Consider the following 22077-nt stretch of genomic DNA (forward strand, 5'->3'; position numbering starts at 1 on the left):
TGAGCACTACATCACTATTCTTAGCACTACTCCCTTTTTGTGCTTTCTAAACCTAGCTTTTTAATGTCTTGGTTGTTTCTATATTTTCCCACTCAGAAAGAAAGTAATATTTTGCATAGCTTATATTTTAATACAATATTCAAACAAAGTCTACAAGATAATTTACTTTCCCTGGACTGGTTTTCAGACTCAGGTCCCTAGAGATGAAAGTATCTCTTCAATAAAGCCTTTCTTGCAGGCTTTCTTGAGACCTACAGCTCAAACAATTCAGTCAGCCATGTGTGTATAGCATCCATTTTAATAATAAAAAATGCCTCTGTGGTTTTTTTTTTTACTTTTATGAAATTCTTTGTTAAAAATTAAATTTTATATTTAAATATCACATATAAACCATAAGTTCGCAGCTCAATAAATTTTCACAAAAAGTATACACTCATGTAATAATCAGCACTCAGATCAAAAATAGATTTAGAATATTTCTAGCACCTTGAAACTCTCACTTGGGCCCTCTTCCACATTCCTGACTTCGGCCCTGAGATACTGACTATACTAGGCAACAGAGGCGTCTCAGACATATAAAAACAGAGCTCTGGGGGCGCAGTTAAGTGGTTGCCTTTGGTTTAGGTCATGATCCTGGGGTCCTGGGATCACCTAACCTTGGGCTCTCTGCTGAATCTGCTCTCCCTCTCCCTCTGCCCCTCCCCACTGCTTGTGTGTGCATGCACTTGCATGCTCTCTGTCTTTCAAAAATAAATTAAAAAAATTTTAATCCTAAAAAAAAAATTGAGCTCTGACCCACAACCTGCAGCAACCTGCCCACCAACCCTTTATCTATAACGAACAACCCAGCAAAGCCAGACTATTTTGAGTTGGACTTGCAGGAAGTCAGACTGCTACCTCTAGTAAAAATTTGGGAATCCAAACTAACTTCTGTGACAACTGACCCCAATGGCTAGGACTTGATTAATGACTGATATCTTGTCCAATTTTTGTACCTGCTTCCAACTTAGGACCAATTTGAGAAAGTCAAGTATACACCCCTAGCCATTCCTGTAAGTACTTATTTCAAGCAGAAGAACCATAAGCAAAAGACCCTAGAAGATACTACTAGATTCTTTTTTTTTTAAGATTTTATTTATTTATTTATTCATGAGAGATACAGAAAGAGAGACAGAGAGAGACAGAGAGAGACAGAGAAGCAGGCTCCATGCAGAGAGCCTGACGTGGGACTCCAGAATCACGCCCTGGGCCTCAGCGCTTAACTGCTGAGCTACCCAGGGATCCCCGATACTACCAGATTCTTAAGACCCTTGAAGATACTTTTCTTAGCACTTCTAGTGATGAGAAGTCTTATATAAATAAGCTTGTTTAAAGACATTTACACCAAAAGAGACATCTACAATCTGAAAAGGTAAAGAGGAAGATCAATCTTTTATTCATGCATTCAGAATCATGTATTATGCATCTACCAATAATAAGAGGATAAGACACAACTCCCAGCCTTAAGGGTCTTCTATTCTAGAAGAAGCCACAGAAGGGCAAAGAAGTCATGAATAAGTTTGGTCACAGAAATCCAAAGCACTCACAGAGCAGGGAGAAGTCAGTTTTGCAAGTGTTGAGAAAGTAAGGCTGTGTGTGTGTGTGAGAGAGAGAGAGAGAGAGAAAGAGAGATTAAGAATAGTGAAGGTAATGATTTCAAGGACCAGTAGCAGGATGAGCACAGATATAAAGATCAGAAAATCATCTTGCACATTTTGGGTACTACAAGTAGTAGTTCAATTCAAAGTTCACTCACTCATATATAAATAATTATTAATTAAATACTTTGAATTAGGGATCCCTGGGTGGCGCAGCAGTTTGGCGCCTGCCTTTGGCCCTGGGCGCGATCCTGGAGACCCGGGATCGAATCCCACATCGGGCTCCCGGTGCATGGAGCCTGCTTCTCCCTCTGCCTGTGTCTCTACCTCTCTCTCTCTCTCTCTGTGACTATCATAAATAAATAAAAAATTTTAAAAAATGTTTAAAAAAATAAATAAATACTTTGAATTAAAATTGCAAATGGCAAGAAATAACTTGTACTTCATGATAAGATCATCAAGAGGGCCTTGTCTATGCAATGAACATAGAACATGGCCTTCCTAGCATCCATTCCCCATTCTTTGTAACAGAAACTCAATTTTGCTTATGATACATGCTTCCCCCAAAACACATAGGCCTCCAAAGAAACTCACTCATCCTTAGTTCCAGGTAGCCTAAGTAGGGGCAAACTTAATTTCTCTCCAGGGACTGACTCCAGAATAGCACATGACCAATTCTGATAAAGGACACACCAAGAGAGGTTTGCTAGAGGCTTCTGGGAAAGTACAACTCTTTGTGAGTTGCTGAAAGCCTCTCTCTTCTTCTTAATGGGCATGAATCAAGAAATACATAGCCCTAAACACTTATAGCAACCATATTACAACTATGAAGGAAACAGCTTTAGGATGGAGCTGACTCTATGAATGGCGGGAGAAAGAAACCTGGGTTCTCAAATAACATCATTGAACCAATTAGCCCCCACCTTCACCCTACCTTTGATAGTCTTTTACATGATCTAGTTCAGTTCCTTACTTTTTAAAAAGCTACATTGAGTTGGATTTTCTGTTATTTGTGGGCCAAAGCACCCTAACCTAGATTTGATTATTAAGCATTGGGAGTCATTGAAGAAGTTTAAGCAGAAGATGGACATAGTCGGTTTGCATTTTATGAGGAAAGCAGTGGCAGAAATGTTGAGGATAGATAGGTGGGATAGGAGACTGGCTAACATGTACTGAGGGCATACCATGTGCTTGTACTAGGCTAAACACTTTACATATATTAATTCATTTAACCTTTCCTAAACCCCATGAGGTATGTAGTATTATCCACATTCAGTAAGAGCATCTGAAGCTCAGAGACATTAAGTTGTCCAAGATCACATAGCTAGTAAGTAGCACAGCCAGGATTTGAACCTCAATTTTATTATAGACATTTCTTCCTATTCTACCCCCCACCCTCCGTCCCACCAATCCCAGTAATACATATCAGGAGAAGCTCATCTTACTCTTAGCCTCAAATAGGTCTCATGGATAAAAGAGTAAACCCAGTGACTGGGTTTCTAGTGACTGACTGAGGAATAGGCTGGTGACCCAATTCTGGTCTGGCTTATAGCTGCATATTTCATAGGGTTATTGTGAGAATTAAAATGGGCTATTGCTTATAACATAACTCAATATATGGTAGGCCCACAATAAATGCTGAGAGTTTCAGAAGAGCATAGCAGGATCAAATGTCATGGGAAAATAAAGTGACATGAGTGTTGAAGAATCTAATGGGTCTAGCCTTTGGGACATAATGGGTGACTTTTGCCAGGGAGGTATTAGGGGAAGAGTTGAGGTAAAAGCCAACTGATTGGCTACAGAGCAAACCTGCATCTGAGTGGAGACAGTGGCTACCTATCACAGATTAGCAATTTCACTGTGATGGAAAGGAGAGAGAGAAAGGTAGTGGGAGTCTCCAGATGGAGTGCTCTTATAAATTTTGAAGCAATAGGCAGCAAAAGATAGTTTGAAAATTCAGAAGAGAGAACAATGATGGGACATGTATCAAAGGAGACTGAAAGAGGTGGCATCAAGCTAACAAGCAGAGGGAGGTATTAGTCTTGAAGAATTGGGCCATCTTCTAACCTCTAATTTTGGGGGTGGGGAAGAGATATGGATAAGTTCAGGTATAGATGCATTTATTGACGTGGGAGGATGGGAGTGGAGGGAGTACACCTTTGGAATAGTTCATTTTTCCTAGTGAAGTGGAGGCCTGCCTGAATAGAGTGTGAAGCAGTGGTCAAAGATAGTTGCTATTAGATGAAGCTAGCCTGGAAAACTGATAAAAACAACTCTAGAGTACTGATCACTGAGGGCATAACTAAATTGGAGGCCGAGAATTTTCAGTGGCTTTAATATATAGGAATTTATGATTTTCTCCAGCACCTCTCACCTACTCAAGTGGAGATATGAGAATCAGCCTGTCCATGCCCTCAGCAGGTTGTGGAAGTATGATGTTGAGAGTAATAGAAATAGTGACCACTTGACCATAGGCCTCTCTGGTTCCTTATACCCCTGAGGCCTCAGCCATACAAATAAAATCTATGCCTACAATTGGGACTGCCAACCAGGGTTCTCAAAGTCTGTTCTTTAACAGACTGGCACTCCCTCAAATTCAAAGGGAAGAATCAAATTGTTAATTAAAGCACTTTACCTGGGAATCTCACAGTGTTCTAGGATTATAGGTGGTAAAACAATATACTAATATTCATCCTTTGATTAAATTCTATAAATCTCAAATGTGATGTATCCCCATTCTTTCATCTAGGATAAAACAAAGTTAAGGACACTCATATTCAAGACTTTATGTATAATAGATAGGATTAGTGGGATTAAGAGCCACATGGCATGTAAAATAAAACAACACGAATATTTAAATTATTCAGTATGTGTGCCTATGGCACATGACATGACATCCTGTTGAATCAAGAGACTTAAAGCATCTCTCCATTATTAACATCTTCATTCCCACAGTTACCTTTCAGGTAGGTACACAGCTAGGATTGCCCCCTAAATCTGGCCAACAAGAGAAAAAATGTCTAGCTATTAGAATTAGGGAGGAACTTTTCTCCTTCAGGAAGTTGCTTTAGGCTAGTACTTCAAAATTGCTGTTGGTTATTTTAATTGATTTAATGAGGAGTTTTTTCTTCTAAAAAACTTAAATGTGTCCTTTCATTGTTCAAAAGAGAACAAAGACAATAGTTAAGACAATAATAATTAAGACAATAGTTAATACGTGACTATTGCATCATAAGATATGACAAAACAATGAAAATACCAATTATCCAGATAGAAGACTATCACTGGTTACACCTTCCCTGCTCCAAGACCATTCCTTCCTCTGAAGTCATTGCACACAGAGATAGTTGTCTTTTCAGAACCTCATTATAGGCAAATGTGCCTAAAGTGTTAGAGTGAACTAATCCTATTTTCACACCTAAAATAATGCTGCCATAAGCATATTACTCACAAACATGAATAAAAAAGAAAAGATTTTTACAAATATAAGGGATAGGTTTCTTAGAGAAGTCTTCTGACTTAGAAGATCATCATTGGGATTTTAATAGGATATAAAGCAGAGTCACTGGAGCTTAGATACCAGATATCTTATTAACTTATCAACTAGCAAGCAGGCCAGAATTTACTCTGTAATTATAAGCATTCTCAATTGCTGAGAGAATAGCATATGTAGTAAAAAAAATAAAAAACAAAAAACCCAGACAAGTCTCATGTATTAGATATGTGAATAATACGTAAATAAGACTCAGTCACTGACCTCTAGAAGGTCTTTATAACTCTTGTCTTTCTGAAAATAACTGTGAGACAACATTAAGTGAACTCCTCAGTGTGAGAAAGCTCAGTACCAAGTTACAGTATAGAAAGAACATTAAGACTTGCCGTCACTCATTCATTACATGGAGTCACATCTTTTTTAGGACAGGGTTATACTCCACAGATAATGAGATACATTTTTCTAAGTAAAAAAGATCCTTCAATATGTCTTGGGGAATTGTATGGAACCATTTTGGCCATTTTTTTTTTCCTGCATGACTTGAACAGATCATTGTTTGTTTGTTTGTTTGTTTGTTTTCAATTTACTCATGAGAGACACAGAGAGAGAGGCAGAGACACAGGCAGAGGCAGAAGCAGACTCCGATGCGGGATTCGGCCCTAGGACCCCAGGATCATGACCTGAGCCGAAGGCAGGTGCTCAACCACTGAGCCACCCAGGCACCCCCAGATCATTGTTTCTTTGACTTTGAACCTACGTCATTTGAAAAATATGCATTGTTAAACAATGTATGTGCATTTGGAAATACGGTTTTTGTCTTAGTTTTTAAAAACCATAAATGGGATCCCATTGTACTTATTTGTTTACTTTATCTCTTTAGGGTGTTTTAGAGGTCTTAAGCACCAAAATGGCCACAGCAATATTTCTGGTTCCACATGCTCTTTAAAAACCTTGCCTCTCCTCATCAAAAAGTATGGTTTATTTCCCCTGCCTGTGAACCTGGATGAGGCTTTGTGAGGTCCTAGAGAAATAGAAGGTGGCACAACTGACACTGCATGACTTCTAAGGCAGATAAAAGAGAATATGCTCCTACCTGGCTCTCCTTCTCTTGGGATACTCACCCTGGGAACCTAGCCATCATGCTGTGAAAAAGCCCAAAGCAGTCCATATTAAGAGACCACCTGGAGAGGTCTACATGGAGTTGAGCTGAGGTTTCCAGCCAGCAGCCTCCAGCCAGTATCAATCACCAACATGAAAGTGAAAAGTTTTCAGATGATTCTAATCCTCAGACTTCCAGTTGAGGCCCTATGCATAAGGGAACAGAGAAAAGTCATTCCTGCTGTGCTGTCTGAATTCTTGACTCACAGAATCTGTTGGCATAATAAATGGTTGTTTTATAACACTGGGTTGTGGGGATAATTTGCAATGCAGTCATAGTAACTGGAAGTGTACCAATACATTCTATTATAGTCCATGTATTAGGTATCATAAGCTTATTTTAATCATTCCTGTATTAATAGATACAAAGGTGGTTTGGACTTATTTTTTCCGATTATAGACAAGGCTGAAATAAATGTCAATATTTCTATAAAAAACCTATAAATCAGTTTTTATTAAAACTTATGAGTCAATAAATACTTGTAAGATACTTAGAACAGGACTTGGTACATAGTAACATATTTTATTATTTTTTATCACTATCGACTGAACTTCTATATGGAAGGTGGTAGTTTGTCCTTACTATCTTTAGTGACAAGGATCCTAAAAATTGTATCCTAATAGCTATGCTACAGTGTATCCCACTTTCTAGAGTTCATGCCATGGCAGGAAGTTGCAAACATAAGCAGTCACAGAATTATGTCCCTGAAGACGTCCATCTGCGGCTGACATGACTGGCTCTACAAACGGGTCTTCGAAAAGCTTGAATTCGCTCCGTGTGGTGGAGAGTTACAAGAACAGACCTGCTGGGCATCACCATTTGCGGGCTAGGGAGGAAAAGAGCGGGGCCACACGCTCAAGTGCGTGCCGCGGTGCTTTTCCTTTTGCAACGCGCCTGGGCCGACCGCTGGGTGGAGCGAGTGCGGAGCGAGCTTCAGGGCATTACTTTCCCGGTGACAGTTCTTGTCACAAGTTTAGAAACGCGCTTTTCTGGCCGTTTTCACTCTCCTCCACCATCTCTTAAGCCTTCCCTAGACGCGCTTGCATCTGTCCAGCACCTTTATCTCCAAATCACATTTACCTCCGAATTCCTGGGTGGGGTGAAGGCGGGTAAAGAGAGAGGAGGGGGACTACCTGTCCACCTTCCCTGGTCTCAAAGGGGCAGACGAGTTAAGCTTAATTCACACTACAAACAAACCAGTTTTCAACCCCCTCCTAACGTCCTCTCTTTTCTCCTTTATTTATTTAATTTATAAACTAATATAATTAATTTATCCCTATTTAGTTTTGCTCCACTTTCAAGGGACTCAGGTAACCACCCTCCTTCCTCCGCCCTCCTCCCCGGGTCTGGGGAAACGCAGGAGCGCGGAGGAAGAGCATCTTTAGGGGACTCCCGCGCGGCCGGGTCGGCAGGCCTCCAGCGGGCCGGCTTCGCGGCAGCTCCGCGGGGGCGGGAGGGCGGGCGGGCGCGCTTGCAACCCCCGAGCTCCGGTCCCGCCCCCTGCTCTCCCCGGCCCGGCGTCAGGAGCTCCGCGGGCGGCGGCGGAGTCCCAAAGCCGAGGACGCGCGGCCGGGGAGCCGGAGACTCCAAAGCCCTCCGCAGCTTCCCCGCCCCGCTGCCCCACCCGTCAGCACGCGGCCCCCGCCCGGGGCCCGCAGGAGACACCTCCGTCCCCGCCCCTCCACAGGTCACCTCCCTCCACGCCCCTTTCCCTTGGCCCCGGCAGCCGGCAGGCAGGGAAGTGTCGTAAAGCCAGGCCTAGGAAACTTTACCCGGGGTAACAGCCGAGGCGCTTTACGGCGACGGCGGCTGAGTGTGAACCTTGGCGGCGGTGGAGGCGGCCGCGGCGGCGGAGGAGGCGGCGGCGGCGGCGGCTGAGGAGGAAGAGGAGTGGCGGCAGTGGCGGCGGGGACCTGTGCGGGGTGAGCCGCGCGGCGCGGGCAGGGAGGGGCGCGGGTGACAGGGCCGGCGGACGGGTGCGGGCGGACGGGGACGGTGGCCGGCTGAACAGCTGGGCGGCGCTGAAGAGCGGGGGGGCCCGCGGCCCTGGGGAATTGGGGGGGCCGCTCCGAGAGGGACGGTCTCTGCCTTTGTTCCCCCCCCACACCGTCGCCGCCGCCCCCTCTGCTGCGGCGCGCTCGTCCGCCGGCTCTCATGGCCTCCCCTCTCGGTCTGTGTCGCCTCTAGGATGGCGGAGGTACCGCCTGGGCCTAGCAGCCTCCTCCCACCACCAGCACCTCCGGCCTCGGCGGCGGCCGAGCCCCGCTGCCCCTTCCCGGCGGGGGCCGCCCTCGCCTGCTGCAGCGAGGACGAGGAGGACGACGAGGAGCACGAAGGCGGCGGCGGCGGCGGCGGCGGCAGCGGCAGCGGCAGCGGTAGGAGCCCGGCGGGCGGCGAGGCGGCGGCGGCGGCGGCGGCCAAGGGGCATCCGTGCCTTCGCTGCCCTCAGCCGCCGCAGGAGCAGCAGCAGCTCAACGGATTGATCAGCCCCGAACTGCGGCACCTCCGGGCGGCCGCCTCCCTCAAGAGCAAGGTTCTGAGCGCGGCGGAGGCGGCCACGACCACGGCCACCCCCGACGGGGGGCCCAGAGCGACTGCAACAAAAGGAGCTGGGGTACACTCGGGCGAGAGCCCCCCTCACTGCCTCCCCAGTAATGGAAGAACTGCGCTCCCCAGCCCGGCAGAGGCAGTGGCGGCGAGCGATCCTGCGGCGGCCCGCAATGGACTGGCGGAGGGCACCGAGCAGGAGGAAGAGGAGGAAGACCGGCAGGTGCGGCTGCTGTCTTCATCCCTGACCACCGGCTGCAGTTTAAGAAGCCCCTCGGGCAGGGAGGTTGAGCCTGGGGAGGATCGGACGATACGTTATGTCCGATATGAATCCGAGCTACAAATGCCCGATATCATGAGACTGATCACCAAAGATCTGTCTGAACCCTACTCCATTTATACGTATAGATATTTTATCCACAACTGGCCACAGCTGTGCTTCTTGGTAAGTGGATGGAATGCAAAGAGGGTGAACCCAGCAGAGAGATCCAGGCCGTGCGGGGCAGGGAGTGTGAGGGCCGAGAGTGGCAGTGGATGGATGTGTATACTTCTGCGTTTCATATAGTACGGTACATGATGTAAAGTGCGTGTACACACTACCGGTTATTTAATGAAACTTGTTTTGAAGGGAAGACGTCTTGATCTGGCTTAACTTGATACTCCTGTAAATGCAGCAAGCCTGTATGATGCACGTTTGGGGGTCTTGGATCCTTGTTTATATTAGCTTATAATCATGTTTAACCGTCTTTAATTATCCTCCCTCCTCCTCCAAGCACTTTGCAATCATTTAATTTGAACATTGGTTCTGTTCGGATACAGGCTTTATTAATCTCTCAATTACAGCCATAATCAGGGAAGAGTGTATGCATAAACATGTTTTGGTGAACATGATTGTCAGTAAACTTGCTGTGGCCACATTGGAGAATTAAATCTTACAAGCATTTTCTGTTAATACGGAGATAGTTTCCTTTTACTTCAACAGGACAATTAACAGTTGTAGCCGGCCTGCTTTCTGGTGCTAGATGGTGCTACTAACCTTTCTGGTGGCTGAAAGATGACTGAAACTTGAACAAAATATCTTTTTGTGGAAAGTAGGGAACCAAGTGTGAAATCGTTACTAATCTAATTTTTCTCTTTAAGAAACTGGTCTAGGTATACCTAAATACTAGTAGTAACACCGGCTTGTGTAAAGCATAGTTGACAAAATTTTTATACTTACATGTAAGCAAAAAAGATTTGGCTGTGCAACAAGCTAAATAGGTATTTTTAATTTGTATAGTACTGGCAGTACCGTTTTTTTTCCCCAATAACACTGACCAATGTTAGTCTGTATGAAACCTATCACTTAAGTATTAACTGAAGGTATATGCTTTATATCTTTGTGCTCACAGGCATTTTATTGCCATTGAATTTCACTGAGGAAAGGCACTGTGCTTTTAAAAAATGTTTTATGATGTGTAAAGGGAGAAGCTACTACTTTTATTATTTTAGCATTGACTTAGTTGCACATAGCAAATCCCTGCAAGACATTTTGACGGTGCTTTAGAAATCTTTTTGGTTCTATATGTTGGTGGTAACCTGAAAATACAACTTCAGAATGGTAGTTCTGTTATTTTCTGTGGTCACTTTGCTAAACTTCAATTTATTATGTTTGTTTAAATTGTGGGGAACTATCTTACAGTCTACAAAACTGCCCTCCCAGGACTCTAGCAGCCATTGTATCAAAATAGACGTACTTAGACATGCATTGACACAGGCATGTGATCACAGGGAAAGTGATTTTATAGCATTATTATACATGTAAAAGTCAGTGTAATTGCTAAAAATTTACAATTGATTTAACTGTAAGTTTACCCACAAATGCATACAATTGAGCCAAACCTTAAATTGAAATATTATATGTATTTTTGTTAATTACAGAAAATAGTTGTATGTATAATATTTAGTCAGCTTTGGGTTCTGATATTACCTGGGCCCCTCTCAACTTGTCTGCCATTTTAGACTCTGATAAACTTAGTAAATTTTAGTTTTGATATTTCATAGGCTCTTTCCAATTTATCAGCTAATTTGTACTTTAGCTCTTTAATAGCGAGTTGTTTAATGTTAAATTCTGAATCTCTGGAAGGTGAGATACTGTACAGGTGGTTGACATCTAAGATTTACTAGTGCAAGTATGTATCTGCAGGTATTGAACATAAAACAGTAGTTAATCAGAGGCCGTTTAGAATTGGGGCCTTTGGGTTCACGTTTAAAAATTTGAATTTCCTGTAAGAACTAATTAAAAACAAGTTTTAAGTCATATTTTAGAACCATAAAGGATCTTAAATACAGTATAGCTCAACCTCACTTTTTTTTTTTTTTTTTAATGCAAAAAGATTAAGGACCAAAGTGACTTAAAATGTTTAATCTTCAGATATTTAGGGCTGGCTCAATTGGTGGATATGCAACACTTGATCTCAAGGTTGTGAGTTGTGAGTTCAAGTCCTAAGTTGGGTGTAAAAATTATTTAAAAATAAAATCTTAAAAAAAAAAAAAAGCTTCAGATATTTAGTGGCAGAGAGGTAAAGCTAGAATTTTACTTGACGTCTCATGGAAAGAACCTGAAAAATGACATACCCTTGACCCGTTCAGCGAAGATCATTATGTTACCAAGTTATGCTTCATCAAGGGACAGTTCTTACAAACATCAATACTCTAAAGAGATTAAAAACCTCCAAAATGGTTCTCGTTTCCATATAACCTAAAATGGATCAAATAGAATGTATGAGTTCGAAATGAAGAAAGAAAATTGCCAATACTTGACCATATCTAACAAAAACAACAGTTTCTTATGATTCGTCCTAATAATTGTAGAAGATGTGAAAGTAGAGTGCCAGACAAATTGGAGACACTGTCAATTATTATTCTCTTAACTAATTTCTCTCTACGTTTTTTGAGTTCATGGTATTTTCAGCTCTTGGTGCCTTTTGAACTTCTTAAACTTATTACCAGTGATGTAATATTGTCTGTTTATTTTAACTTTCTGGCTTCCTCTGTTTTCCCATATATAGCATTCTGAAATTTGGGAATTTCTGTTTCATGCAACTTGTATTTTTCAAGTTTTATAGATTGGCAAGCACTTGACCTTGTAGTGTTAAGTCTAAATCTTGCCAGGAATTTTTCAGTTCCCATCCTTGAAAAAAGAACACATTTGATAGTATGAGTTCCAAATATGTGCAGAACTTTTATTTGGAGAAATTGACAAGCTGTTTATTGAGTCTTAAAAGTGTATATCCATCAGCAATTTATCAGAAAAAAAGAAGAGCGCAAGTCTTCCTCACTACCAATACCTTATTAGTAACAATATATTATATACTGGGCTTTTCTGCTTTACTGATGCATACCACTTGATATTTGCTCCTACAGATACTTAGTTAGGAAGAAGTCAATCTAGTCCAGTTGTGAACTGATAATACTTTGTTTGCCTGTCACTGCCTAGGTCAAAGGACAAAGATTTGTTTGAAATTCCTATCCAATTTGGAAGTATTGTCCAATTGTATTGTGTATTCTGATTTTTGAAGAAACCTTTCTTGGATGGTTTTCTAACTGAAGTGTAGCTGTCCTACAGTTTTGTATTCTAGATCTATTGGTTTCCATTTTCTCTAATTTATGAGATCAGGTCAAAAAGTTTTTTAATGTATTTGGTTAAACATGTATATAGCACACAAGCAGAATTGTTCGACCAGCCATCTCTTGTGCATATTTCAGGTCTTATTTCAGAAAGAAATTTTAGTTTTCAAAAGAATTTTGATAGAACTTGATTGATTTATTGTGAATGAAAATGGAAGTAGCAATTTTAGAGGTTTACTGGTCCAAAATAGTTCTGGATTGTATGATAAAACAGAAATGAATTAGTGTGGATTGTTGAATTTGATATCCCTTCAAAAAGATTTTTCTGACCTAGTTCAGAAATGGATTAGAATTATCTTGCCTACAAGATTTCTCTACAATTAAAAAAAGGTTTTTTAATCATTTTACAGAATGATGAACTGAAAAATGTCACATCAAAATTAAGTTAAAATTAAGTATTAAGTATAAGCTGGACTTTTTATTTTTTTAACCCAATTCCTGGTTTTTGTTGTTGAAATAGTTTATTCTGAAAATTTAATTTTATTAAGAGATAATTTGAAGTTTTCATATTTTTTTAATGAGTGCTCTTTACAGCAAACACGTATTTCTAGCGAGCTGACACATTATTAAACAATTGGAGCTTTTACCCTATATTTACCAGAATACGAGTATTACAAGAACTTTTCATTGCTGATGGAACTTTTGAAAAAGATTTTTAATGGTAACACTGGAAATCTTAAAATAGGGGATGATTGCATTTATTCAACATATAATCTTTAACAGTCTGGAAAAACATTTTTATTAAAATAACTATAAATTTATATTAGAGCTTTTGCTTTAAGATGAAGCTCTGATTTTAAGTTCTAGATAATCTCTTAGCTTTGTGATAATGATACTGTCAGAAGTGTCCTAAAAGTGAGACCATTGTATATGTAGTCCTCATAGTCCTTCACTAACAAAAACCCCTTGGGTAGGATCCAAGGAATACCTTAAAAACAATCTTTTTTTTCTAAAAATCATTTACATTTTTTTTCCTGGTCAAATCTAACTATTTTTCAAGCATAAAATACCATGTCTTTATCTCTCTTTCACTAAAACCTTATTAGAACTAAGTTTAAATTTACAGTACTTTGATAAGCAAGTTTCACAATTCTTTATCATAGCTTAATGAATGGACATTTTCTTAAAAAAATTAACTTTCGTATACTTCCTCCTTCCCAAATCTTAAACATGTAGGCCTTTATTGCAAATCATTATAAATATCTTATAAAGTACTTGAATATTTATTTTGAAAATCTTGCTTTTTTCCTCCTATACTCTGATAATAAGTATAAGCAATTCATGCCCTGCACAACGTTGAATGATTTTAAAATGAACATTTGGAGGAGTTCTGGGATTTAGATTTCTGAAACTTTTATGATTGCTCTATTACTGGAATTCTTCTCTTCCTTCCTCAAAAATGTGACCAGTGGTTGGTTGCTATTTCCCTGGGTAATTGTGCAGTACCTGATGGCAATGTATTCTTCATAACTGTTTGTTTATTTTTAAGGCCATGGTAGGGGAGGAGTGTGTAGGTGCCATCGTTTGCAAGTTGGATATGCACAAAAAGATGTTCCGCAGAGGTTATATAGCCATGTTAGCCGTGGATTCCAAATACAGGAGAAATGGCATTGGTAAGGAAAATATTATGTCACTAAAAGAATGCATAAGTTATTTTCATTTTTGTTTTTTGAAGCAAAAGATTTAAATGTAAATACATAGAAATGAAAAGCTAAGGGAAGAAAATGAAGATTGTTTTTATTTCAAAATATTTTTAAAATGTTCTTAAAATTGAATTGTTTTATTAATGTTTTGTTTGAGAAATTATCTTTCTAGCAAGTAACAGGTGATGTTTTTACCTCCAAACATTTCTTTTTTTTTTTTTTTTTATCAGAGTCAAAATGCTTTGCGTTACTCTAGGTACTGCAGTTTTTAATAGCATTATTGAGGCGCTTGATCGTAGCCTTTCAGGAGCTGTCTATACTTAGGTTAAGTGGACCTCAAGGTCAAATTATGGAGAAATTGTTACCGTTATTTAGTAATAGTCATCTAACATATTACAATTCAGAGAGGACCAGGATAAAGGAGAATTGTGTCTTACTATTCCCAAATTCATTTCTTTCTTGGGTCCACTTTTCCTGGCATTTTCAGTCAATCTTATGATTTATAATGGTCATTAGAATCATCAGAGTGGCTTAAAAACAAATGCTTAGGTCCCTCCACCTGAGAATCTTGTTAGTCCTATTAGAAGTAGGACTAAAGCTTCCCCAAGTGACTGATACAAGCCTGTTTAAGAACCATTGTCCTAGTGTCTAGGACCTATCTGCTCTTTTTTTAGGCTAGGGGATCAAGCACTTATCTGAACATGTCAAATTCTGGGATCTAGGGAAGCTAAGTAAGTATTCGTGAAAGATTTAATGCCTGTACCAGTATTTAATTACTAGGAGTTTTGTCACTTGTAGTTTTTTTTTTTTTTAATACAAGTGTTATTGTCCAGTTTAAGACTGTTTCACACAATCTGAGATGGTGTTATGAGAAATCATTATGAATAGGTTGACTTAATACCTTTGGTTTAACCAACTTTTCTTACTAGTGTTAAGAGTTTACTACTAGGGTTTACAATGGATTGGACTTGCTATATATAAGCCAAGTTTGGGTTTTTGACATTACAAAGAGCTGATGGGGCTCATGGCAAATGGTAGGCAATTGTCTGGCTAGTTAGAGGGCAGAAACTGGTGGCTTAAGGGCTGCATCCTGGCCCTCAGACATTTTGTTTGGCCCATGTAATGTGTTTCTTCCTCATTTGCATGGTTGGAAAAATAAAGAAATTTGTTACAGAATTTGGATTTCTTAAAATCAGATTTGGCAGTTGTTTTCCCTTTAATGTACCAAGTATATCTGACCCTAAGTTAGGATACATTTTGCTAGACATTTACATAGACACCACTGGCATCATTTGGGAATGCTGGACTTCAGTATGCCCAGGCTCATTATAAGGTTTGTAGGAACCAACCCAGTGTCTTGGGCCCACTCTGGGTCACAGCAGTTTCTGGTATGATCTTTGGCAAAATTAGCTCAAGGATCTTGTAGTAACTTCTCGCTAGTTCAAGGATTTCCTGGGTTGCTCTGGCCATACCATATCTTGCCTTTTTCTTTTTCCTCTTTTTCTCTTACCTTCAAACAGAATATCACAAACTCTTGCTTGGAGCAAGTAATTACACCTAAGAAAAAGGGATACATAAGAGAGAGGTCTTTTAAAAGGAAAGTTATATTTGCTATATGTAGGTTTTGTTGGCCTCTCAGTTTATATTTTTTCTCACTTAGTCTGTGTATCTGCATTCAAGGTAGAACCAGCATTTGTTATTTTTGTGCTTATTATGAATATGATAATTTAGGTACCTTTAAGAAACTAAATTTTCCTTCATTAATACTCAGATCTATATTCTAGGTACTAACTTGGTTAAGAAAGCTATATATGCCATGGTTGAAGGAGACTGTGATGAGGTAAGTCTTTCTAAATGTTTAAAATCTTTTACCCTGTTCTGTATTTTACCAAGTTTTTGGTTTTTTAAAATAAATACCCCATAATAAATTACACTGTAAATTTCATTGCAAACTATTATTATATGATTATAGCTTGTGGTGAAAATTCTATTCCTTTTAAAAACACATGAATTTTGGGCAGCTCCAGTGGCCCAGCGGTTTAGCGCCACCTTCAGCCCAGGATGTGATCCTGGAGACTGGGGATTCAGTCCCACATCAGGCTCCCTGCAGGAGCCTGCTTCTCCCTCTGCCTATGTCTCTGCCTCTCTCTCTCTGTGTCGGTCATGAATAAATAAATAAAATCTTAAAAAAATAAAAACACATGAATTTTGACCTAGAACAAATTTTAAGATGATAATAGCTAAATTTTGTTTTTTATCAAAATGTGGAGGTGAAATCTTAGACATCTTCAGTAAATAATTGATATTTAGAGGAATTGGTATTCAGAAGATTTGTTATCAGTTAAGTCATTTAAGGTAGCTCTTATTATAAATCTTACTGCAACTTCCTTACATATTGGCCTTAGTTTCTCTCTAAATAACATTTTTTAAAACTGTGGACCAACTGTCTGTTAGCTCATGTGAAAGACATTTCATGTTTGAAAAAAATCTCTCAGTGTTAAATAATGAGAAGGCTGAGGGGAAAAAAAAGACAACCATTTTTTATTTTTATTTTATTTTTAAGATTTTATTTATTCATGAGAGACACACACAGAGAGAGAGGAGAGAGAGAGAGAGAGGCAGAGACACAGGCAGAGGAAGAAGCAGGCTCCATGCAGGGAGCTCGACGCAGGACTCGATCCTGGGACTCCAGGATCATGCCCTGAGCTGAAGGCAGATGCTCAACCACTGAGCCACCCAGGTGTCCCGACAACCACTTTTTAAATGTAGACCTGTCTGCATATTAACCTAAGAGCATCTTTTCTCTTTAGCTGGTTTGTACAGCCTACCACAGCTATAATTTGTATCCTACAGCGCTGTGCTGTATGCATGGTGAATGCTCCATAACTAATGGTGATGCTGGGAATGTTAAGATTTACTGTCATATGATATGGAAGGAAATAAGTGTAAACTAGAGAAGTATAAATGGTTTTAATATAGCAGTGGTGACTGGAATAAAGTTGTGCTAACAATTTTATGAACAGTAGAAGTGACAATTGTGTTTATTATTGGAGGGCAACTATGCCTTAGATAGTTCTGAAAAGACTTGAAATTAGGTAATTTTTTCTTCAAAAGGCTGTAACCTGTTTTGATTACTTTTTTTTTAAGGTAGGTTTTTTTTCTGCACGAAATTTATACACTGTCATTAAGCATGATGTGTATGTGTGATTTGGGGGTACAGAGTCTGTCCGTTCGCCATCCCCACACTGCAGCTCTTTATTCTTCTTTCTGCTTATAGCTATTGTTCATCTTCAAATATGTATCCTCTCATTTCTAAGCATACCTCTAACCTGTGTAATGCTTTTTCTTTACATAAATGAGGACATAATTATTCTTCTGCAGTAATTGCTTTTTAAGCTTAACAATATCTTGTGAACATGTTTACATGTCAGAATACAGGGATTTACTGTAGGATGTTCTCATGCTCCTCGTTCACATTAGTTTGTATTCTGACAGAGCACACTAAATAGTGGTCATATGAGAAGGCCTGCAGATATGTTGGGCAGCACAGAGGAGGGTCATCCTGGTATTGCAGGCTATTCAGTGTTATTTCAAATAAGGTAATTCACATAGAGTGAAGGATCTAATATTGTTCACAACTTTTAATATAATATAAAAAAATAAAAGATGCAGTGACCCTGGTCATTTAAGTAGCTGGTAACTAAAATTTGCTGAAGAGGACTGGACTGCATATGCTGATGAGTCTAAGTCTCTGTTTGGACCACAGCCACACTGGGTTAGCTCATCAGGAGAAGTCGAGGTTCCTAAAAATTGCTAACCAGTTTGAGGAAATCTTTGGGTTAATGAGACTGTGTTTTGATCCTCTACTGCTGCTGATTGGAGTGGTTCCCAGTGAGCAGGGATGTTATGAACAGGGAGTATTATGTTCCTTATGGTGTTATACCTTTTGTGAGTGATCCTAGCCACTACCTGTGAGACAAGGTATGTGCTTTATCTTAACTGAACAAATAGTATTGGTTTTCCTTTGAAAATTCTCGGGAATGATCTGGACGTTTGAGTTAAATTGATTTGAGTCTCAAAGTTAGATCTCTAAATTAGTGTTACATTTTATGGTAGAAATACTCTTTTCATTGTGGGCCTAAAAATCTAATTCTGATTTATTTTTCTTACTTTTCAACCAAAGAGTTTCACCTAATCTTAGTCTGAAATGGGGATAGTTCCATGAATTTACTTCTTTTCTATGATTTTTTTTACAGTTTGACTAGCTCTCCCTCTGGATTAGAGAACTCTTCTGTGTTTAAGAAAAATTGTCTGTGTCCCACATTGTTGAGATAGAAGTTTTGCTGTATGAAGGGATAGAACTTTTGTTTACTCTTTATAAGGGCTTCCCTCTTCCTTTCATTGAGTTTTAAACTATGTAAGCCACAATTCTATGCCCTTTTCCCTTCTAATTTTTGATAATTTGTCTTTGTTGGTTCCATTTCCTTTTACCATTTCATTCCATTTGGTTTGGTTTCTTTCCCCTCAGCCCAGTGTAACTACTTTCTCTCTGATGTATTTGCTAGACCTTATTAGCTGCTTTTTCCTCCTTTACCTATTAAACTACTCTCAGTCTTTAAGACCCAATACAAATATCAGTAACTTTCTATTTAAAGTTTTCCTTAATTCTTCTGGACAGAATCATTTGTGTGGTTTCTATGGTTTTCTTGGCTTCTTCACTGTTCAGAGGCTCTGTTTTAGCCACTAAAGAAAACAGAGATTCTTTTTCTTATTTACTGCTGTATTCTTAGTACTAAGTGTAGCATTTGTGATAGAGTACAGTGGTTCTTAAATATTTGTTGACTGATTAGTTCTGTGCTTCCAGCATCTTATCTGTACCTCTTTTTTTTTATGCATTTGTGAATTTTGACTTGTATAATTAATTGTTAAACTTGTCTTCGTCTCTGAGTTTTCTGTGAGCTTTCTTAGAAGAGCAGTCATCTTACTTACTTTGTACTTAGTAAGACATATATAATTTCTCACTGTTGAGAAAAACTGAAGCTTTAATTTTCTAAGAATATAGTAACCAATTATAAAGTAACCAACATATGATTTTACTTTTATTAAGTTCGGCCAGCCTTCCTTTCTCTTAAAGTATTAAGGAATTTTGGCAAATTATCAGAAAGACGTTAGAGAAGGGATTTAAATTACATTTTCCACCACTTAGCTTATACTGCTATTTTTTTATTCTTATAGAAATTTTTAATTCTATGCACCTATAAAAAGTTTCATTTGGAAATCTCTATGAAGCCTTACTATGCACATCCAGTCAATTTATTTGTGACCTTGAGTTGTGTTAATATTGTTCTTGGTTGTTCTTGTCATTTTTAAGATAAATTCACAGTGTATTAAACCAAAGTTAGTAATCACAGATCCACATGAAATGTAGATCATGTTTTTGTTGGAATAATAATGAAATACTCTCCCGATCTGATAGTTATTTTCATTTTGCCTTACTATGACTTTCCTAACTTTTTGTCAGAATTAGACATGTTAAAATAGAATAACTAAAAGATCTTTGTCTTTTTCTGTATATTTGGAGCTGTCTATAAAGTTAAAGCTTCAAAAAAAGAAATAATTGGATTTGTCTCTTCATGAAGGGGAAATGCATTACCTATATTGCTGACCTGGCCTGAATTTGGTTACACTCCCACATGCTTTGGCTGCCAAACGTGTAGTGGCTACTAGACAAGCATCTTGAGTTTGTGTATTACATTAGGGAAAATAGAAAAATATATACAAATATCATGAATGAGTTTTCTACAATGCTGTTTTTAAAGTAGGATTTATATATGTAAAATAATGAACTCATATAGTGACCATTTACTTTTTATGAGCTTTTTACCTAAATAAATTAGAATGGGGCAGGTGATTAGTCAGCATGATGAACAGTGCTTTACTTTTTGAGCTATAGATGCCACTGAAGTCTTTATTTCTGGAAATTTAAATTTCAGATGTCTTTTTAGAGGGATGCCTGGGTGGCTCAGCGGTTGAGCATCTGCCTCTGGCCCAGGGTGTGACACCCCCCCTCCCCCCAAGGATCAGGGAGCCTGCTTCTCCCTCAGCCTATGTCTCTGCCTCTCTCTCTTGCTGTGTCTCTCATGAATAAATAAATAAAAATTTAAAAACAAAAAACAAATGTCTTTTTAGATTAAGGTATGATGTTAACACTCAGAATTAACTCCTCTATGTTGAGAATACACTACATTTCTTAATTAAATGTAAGTGTGCTATATATAATCTTTAAGCATTTTTAGTTGACCAGCATCTTCCCATTTCCCCTTCCCCTCAACCCCTGGCACCTGCCATTCTGCTGTCTGCTTTTATGAGTTTGATTATTTTAGTTTCTACCTATAAATGAGATCATGCAGTATTTGTCTATGTCTGATATGTTTCACTTAGAGTAATGTCCTCCAAGTTCATCCATGTTGTCACAATGATAGGATTTCTTTTTTTTTTTCAGACTAAAAAATATTTCATTGTATATGTGTGCCACTTTTCTTTATCCATTCATTTGTTGGACATTGAATGTTTAGGTGGTTCCATATTTTGGCTATTGTGGTAGTGCCGTAATAAACACAGGAGTGCAAGTATCATATTTGAGGTCCTGATTTCAGTTCCTTTGGATATATACCAAGAAGTGGGATTACTGGATCATAAAGATTTTATTTACTTATTCATAAGAGATAGAGAGGGGCAGAGACATAGGCAGAGGGAGAAGCAGGCTCCCCATGGGGAGCCTGAAGTGGGACTTGATCCCAGGACCCCAGGATCACAACCTGAGCCAAAGGCAGATATTTAACCACTGAGCCACCCAGGTTGCCCCTATTAATTTTTTGAGGAACCTCCAAAATTTTTTCCATGATGGCTGTACTGATTTACATTCTGACCAACAACCTAATTTATTATAACCAATAATAAATCTGTTACATATTAAAATACAGATGATATTTTGACATGTACAAATGTACCTTGTGTATTTTTATGATTTTTTGATAATGTGTAAAGATGACTTTTAAGCCTTTTATAAAGTTTAATAGTTATATGTTGAACATTTTTAGTGTCACTGGAAACATATTTTGGCTGAGACAGAGGCTGCTGCCGGGTAAAGAACAGAGTAAAGTGGAGATATTTAAGCTATAAGGATTTTTGGTTGAGTAGTTTGTCCTAATTAAAGAACTGGTTCTGCGAAGCCTAGGTTCTAGATCCATCTTCTGTCACTTAGAGTTGTGTGATTATAGGCAAGTCTCTTTGTTGTCTATGCGATATGATGGTAATTCTGATCTTAAAGGAATGTTATGAAGAGCATTAAAGTTCATTTAGTAGTATCGATGGAAGGTCTGTGAGGTGCCAGACAATAAGTGCTTAGGTTCTAGCAGTGAACAGCTTCCCCTCACTCCAGCAGTTTCAGCCTACAATTTTAAAGGTCTTTCTAAACTGTAATAGTTTGGCTTATCCTGACAATGGTTTGTTGCTAAGAGAATCCATGGAACTTCACAGTAATCCTTTTTCTGTTAACTAGAATTCAACTTTGCCAAATTTCTTTGGGACTAAAATAGCCTCATTTTCCTTTGGTTTCCTATGTAATACCCCCAAGATGTGGACTAAAAGAATAGTTTTATATTGAGTTTTCATCATAAACTCAGACTCTCTTGTAATGTATTTATAAGAATTTGAGTGATAAAAGGTAGTTACTTTTTTCCTGATATTTTCTATTTTGTCAAATGATCTCTTTATTTAGAGAATGTGAGTGTACCAAGAGCATCTTTTCATTTTAACTAAGTTTAGCCCTTTGTATAATTCCATTTCTGTATAATTGGGCTGTATTTCACTAATTTGTTCGGCTGACAGCGAACATGAATTCAACTCTTTACCACACCTATGTGTGTA

At 39.0% G+C, this 22077-nt stretch overlaps 1 protein-coding gene and 1 long non-coding RNA gene across 2 annotated transcripts in view; one reads left to right on the forward strand and one right to left on the reverse strand.

Moving 5' to 3' along the window:
* The window catches only part of LOC106559162, a 20501-nt gene extending 12297 nt beyond the window's left edge, over nt 1-8204 (reverse strand). Inside the window, exons 1-2 of the long non-coding RNA XR_005363308.1 lie at nt 8062-8204; nt 6252-6435 (exon numbers count right to left, since the gene is read on the reverse strand). This is a non-coding gene — a long non-coding RNA (uncharacterized LOC106559162). The remainder of the gene's footprint in view (nt 1-6251; nt 6436-8061) is intronic.
* The window catches only part of NAA30 (N-alpha-acetyltransferase 30, NatC catalytic subunit), a 20455-nt gene continuing 6351 nt past the window's right edge, over nt 7974-22077 (forward strand). Inside the window, exons 1-4 of the mRNA XM_038544806.1 lie at nt 7974-8211; nt 8477-9281; nt 13995-14118; nt 15933-15988. Coding sequence (XP_038400734.1) covers nt 8478-9281; nt 13995-14118; nt 15933-15988 — 984 coding nt within the window. The 5' untranslated portion in view covers nt 7974-8211; nt 8477. The remainder of the gene's footprint in view (nt 8212-8476; nt 9282-13994; nt 14119-15932; nt 15989-22077) is intronic.

This window comes from Canis lupus, chromosome 8 (genome assembly GCF_011100685.1).
Source record: "Canis lupus familiaris isolate Mischka breed German Shepherd chromosome 8, alternate assembly UU_Cfam_GSD_1.0, whole genome shotgun sequence".
NCBI lineage: Eukaryota > Metazoa > Chordata > Mammalia > Carnivora > Canidae > Canis > Canis lupus.